Source organism: Propithecus coquereli, unplaced genomic scaffold (genome assembly GCF_000956105.1).
Source record: "Propithecus coquereli isolate 6110/MARCELLA unplaced genomic scaffold, Pcoq_1.0 Scaffold456, whole genome shotgun sequence".
Lineage (NCBI taxonomy): Eukaryota > Metazoa > Chordata > Mammalia > Primates > Indriidae > Propithecus > Propithecus coquereli.
The window spans coordinates 353960-357376 of NW_012150352.1; the positions used below are offsets into that span (position 1 = coordinate 353960).

The following is a 3417-nucleotide window of genomic DNA, read 5'->3' on the forward strand; positions in this document are numbered from 1 at the left end:
AAGTGTTGTTAAAAAAATATCTTTAACCCAATCTCTGTATGTGTGAATATATTTTCTTTCATCAGGCAACCCTGCTCAGCCCACTTCTCTCCACTACATGAATCCTTACCAACTGAACGCCTATGGGATGGCACTGAAAGCAGTGGGGGAAATCGTTCAAGATTATGACAGTGATAAGATGTTTCCAGCTCTAGGTTTTGGTGCAAAACTCCCTCCAGATGGAAGGATATCTCATGAATTTGCTTTGGTAAGAATATATCAAACTAATTTGATATTTTGAAAAAAATTAATATACCTTTTAATATCAGTTTGGTACTTATTCTTTAGTCATTCATGTAGCAAGCTTTTGTGACTGTAGCTCAATTTTGGTAAGTAAGTGACTTAGGAGTGTGATTTAAATGGAAAAAAGGACAGCTAAATAGCTTAGCCATAAAACTATTTAAAGTCCATATGATTTATAAATTGGAGGGTGGGGGTTATTCTGGTTATCTACTGCTGCACAACAAACCTCCCTAAAAATTAGAGATATAAAACAACATCATTCCATTATGCTTATGATTTGTGGGTCAGGAATTCAAGCAGAATATAATGGGGGCTAGTGCATTTTTTCTTTGCAGCATCTGGAGCTTCACCTGGGATGGCTCAAAGGGCTGGGAATGCCTGGAATTGATGACTGGCACCATATTTTGGGGCTTCAATTCTGGCTATTGCTTGGATTTCTCAGATCTCTTCCATGCCATGTCTTCTGGGACTAATACGGCCCCTCAGATGACTTCTTGGCTCACGTTCATGTGTCGGGCCTGAGCTGGGATAGCTGAAGTAGCTGGGATTGCCTGGACATCCTTCCCTCTTTATAGAGATGGCCTGTCTCTGTGGTTATTGTGGGCTTCATCATAGTATGGTGGTCTCATGGTAGTCAGATTTCTTACACAGCAGTCAGCTTTCCCAAGGTGAGTATTCCAAAAGTCTGGGTCAGAAACTCCAAGGCTTTATATCATAGCTTTAGAAGTCCCAGAATGTTATTTCTGCCACATCCTATTGGATGTGGAAAGTTACTAAGGCAGCCCGGGCTCAAGGTAGAGGAATTAACCTTCACCTCTTAATGGCAGGAGTATCAAAGAATGTGTGGCTATTCTTAATCTATTATCTATTTTAAAGCCTATGAAAGGGAATAATTGTGTTAATTTGAATGAAGTTTATTTTTTGTTTCATATGTTTCTTCTCACATTGTGTATGATTTTTTTTTTCCTTTCTCCCTCTAATTCTCTCATTTTCTGCTTTTCCTGCCTCCTCATTCATTCCTTGTAACCAAATTTATGCAAGTATATACAAGTTGAGCATCCCGAATCAGAAAATTCAAAATGCTCCAAAATCCAACACTTTCTGAGTGTGGACAGGATGCTCAAAGGAAATGCTCATGGAGCATTTTGAATTTTGGATTTTTAGATTTGGGATGTTTAACTGATAATAATGTAAATATCCCAAAATCCAAACAAAATTGAAATCCAAAACACTTCTGGTCTTAAGCTTTTCAGATAAGGAATATTCAACCTGTACTGCTAAGGAAGGATTTTCATTATTTGCACCTTAATCTGTTCTTTGAGCCCAACTAAAACTCTTATAGGATAGAAGTTATCCTGGGTTCAAATATGTCCTCTCCAAAATTCAGGTGCTGCCAATGAAATAGTATTACTAGGTGGGGCCTTTAAGAGGTATTTAGTCCCTGAGGGCTCCTCCCTCATGAATGGGATTAAGGCTCTTATAGAACAGGCTTCACGTAGCTTGTCCTCTGCCTTCTGCCATGTGAGGACACAGCATTCTCCCCTCCAGAGGACACAGCCCTCATCAGACAGCAGAACCTGCTGGCACCTTGATCTTAGACTTCCAAGCCTCTAAAACTGTGAGAAATAAATTTATATTGTTTATAAATTACCCAGTCTCAGGTACTGTGTTATACCAGTGCAAAACAGACTAAGGCAGAGATCATACCTCTTTAAATCTATGAAAAATAGTCTCCCGAGTTCATTATGAAAATAACAATGATTATGTTGATAATGATAATGCTTCAACTTTAGTATTACCTAATGATTATATTCCTTTAATTTTTTTTCAAAGCAGTTTTGTTTTCTTGCATAAGTAAGAGACAGGGATTAAGTAGGTTTTCAGTGAAACAGTATTTGATTTGATAGTCAGTAACTACTGAGTATTGAGTTATATACTGTATACTCATTATCTTATATAATCTTCATAAAATTCTGATGTGGTAGATATTAATATATCACGCTGACATATGGCACCACTCTAGGAACTGCCACTCACGTTGACTACAGTGAGAAGAATGCCTCCAGGTATTGCCTAACTCAACTCAGAGGCTCAGAAGTTGAGCAGGAGAGGATTTGAACCCCAGTCAGTCTTGTTTCAGAAAGCATGCTCTTAACCACACTAACCACATCTTATAAAAGCGCTCGTAATCTCACCTCTGAAACACAGACTTTATTAACACCGTGATATATGTACTTCCAGAAGCTTTTATATGATTAGATTTCATCTTTCTCCAATATATTTTAAGAGCAGTAGTTTTATATTTTTATTTCTATACTTATTCTTACTTTTCTATTCCGTTGCTCACACAATTTCAGAAAAGGTTGCTGGAGGGTTTTATTCTTCCTTCCACGAAATAGCCCACATGCCACACTCCCAGTGTCATATAAAAATGATGTCTGTTGGGATTTTGTTGTGTCTCAGAGAATTAGAATCTCCCAGAAACTTATAAGACCATGAAAATCACTCATGTGATCCTAAAGCTGAAGTGCCTCAGGAAAAAGGTCATGAGTTATTTTAAGGCCTAAGAAAAAGAATAATTGTGTTAAACTAAATGAGGTTTATTAATTTTCCTTCCGTACATTTCTTTTCACACTTGTGTGTAATTTTTTCTTTTCTCTCCCCTTCTACTTTTCTCCTTTTCTGCTTTTCCTATTCCACATTCATTCAGTGTAACCAAACCCGTATCTACTGGTAAGGAAGGATTTTTTGTTATTTTCACCTTAATCTGTTCTTCGAACCCAATTCAAACATTTATAGGATAGAGATTATACCCCTTTAACTCTATGTAAAATAGTCTGTCTCACAAACTGATGAAAACAGCAATGATTATGTTGTTTGTGATAATGCCTATTTTAATATTACCAAATGATTACATTACCTTAGTTTTTTTCAAAAGCATTTTTATTTTCTTGGATAAATAAGACAGATAAGGGTTAAGTAGGTCTTCAATGAAATAGTATTTGATTTGATTTCTACTTAAGTATTGTATGTTAAGGTCATCTTAAATTGCTGCAATATATTAATATAATCTATGGGTGCTGAAAATGGCAAATACGAAAACTTCAGTCCCATGTCAATCTGGCCTTTCTTGAA

General features: G+C 36.5%; 1 protein-coding gene across 1 annotated transcript in view; it reads left to right on the forward strand.

The window, feature by feature from the left end:
• Positions 1-3417, forward strand: part of CPNE8 (copine VIII) — a 247662-nt gene that overhangs the window by 199357 nt on the left and 44888 nt on the right. The window contains exon 15 of the mRNA XM_012654995.1: positions 66-247. Within this exon, the coding sequence (XP_012510449.1) occupies positions 66-247 (182 nt within the window). The remainder of the gene's footprint in view (positions 1-65; positions 248-3417) is intronic.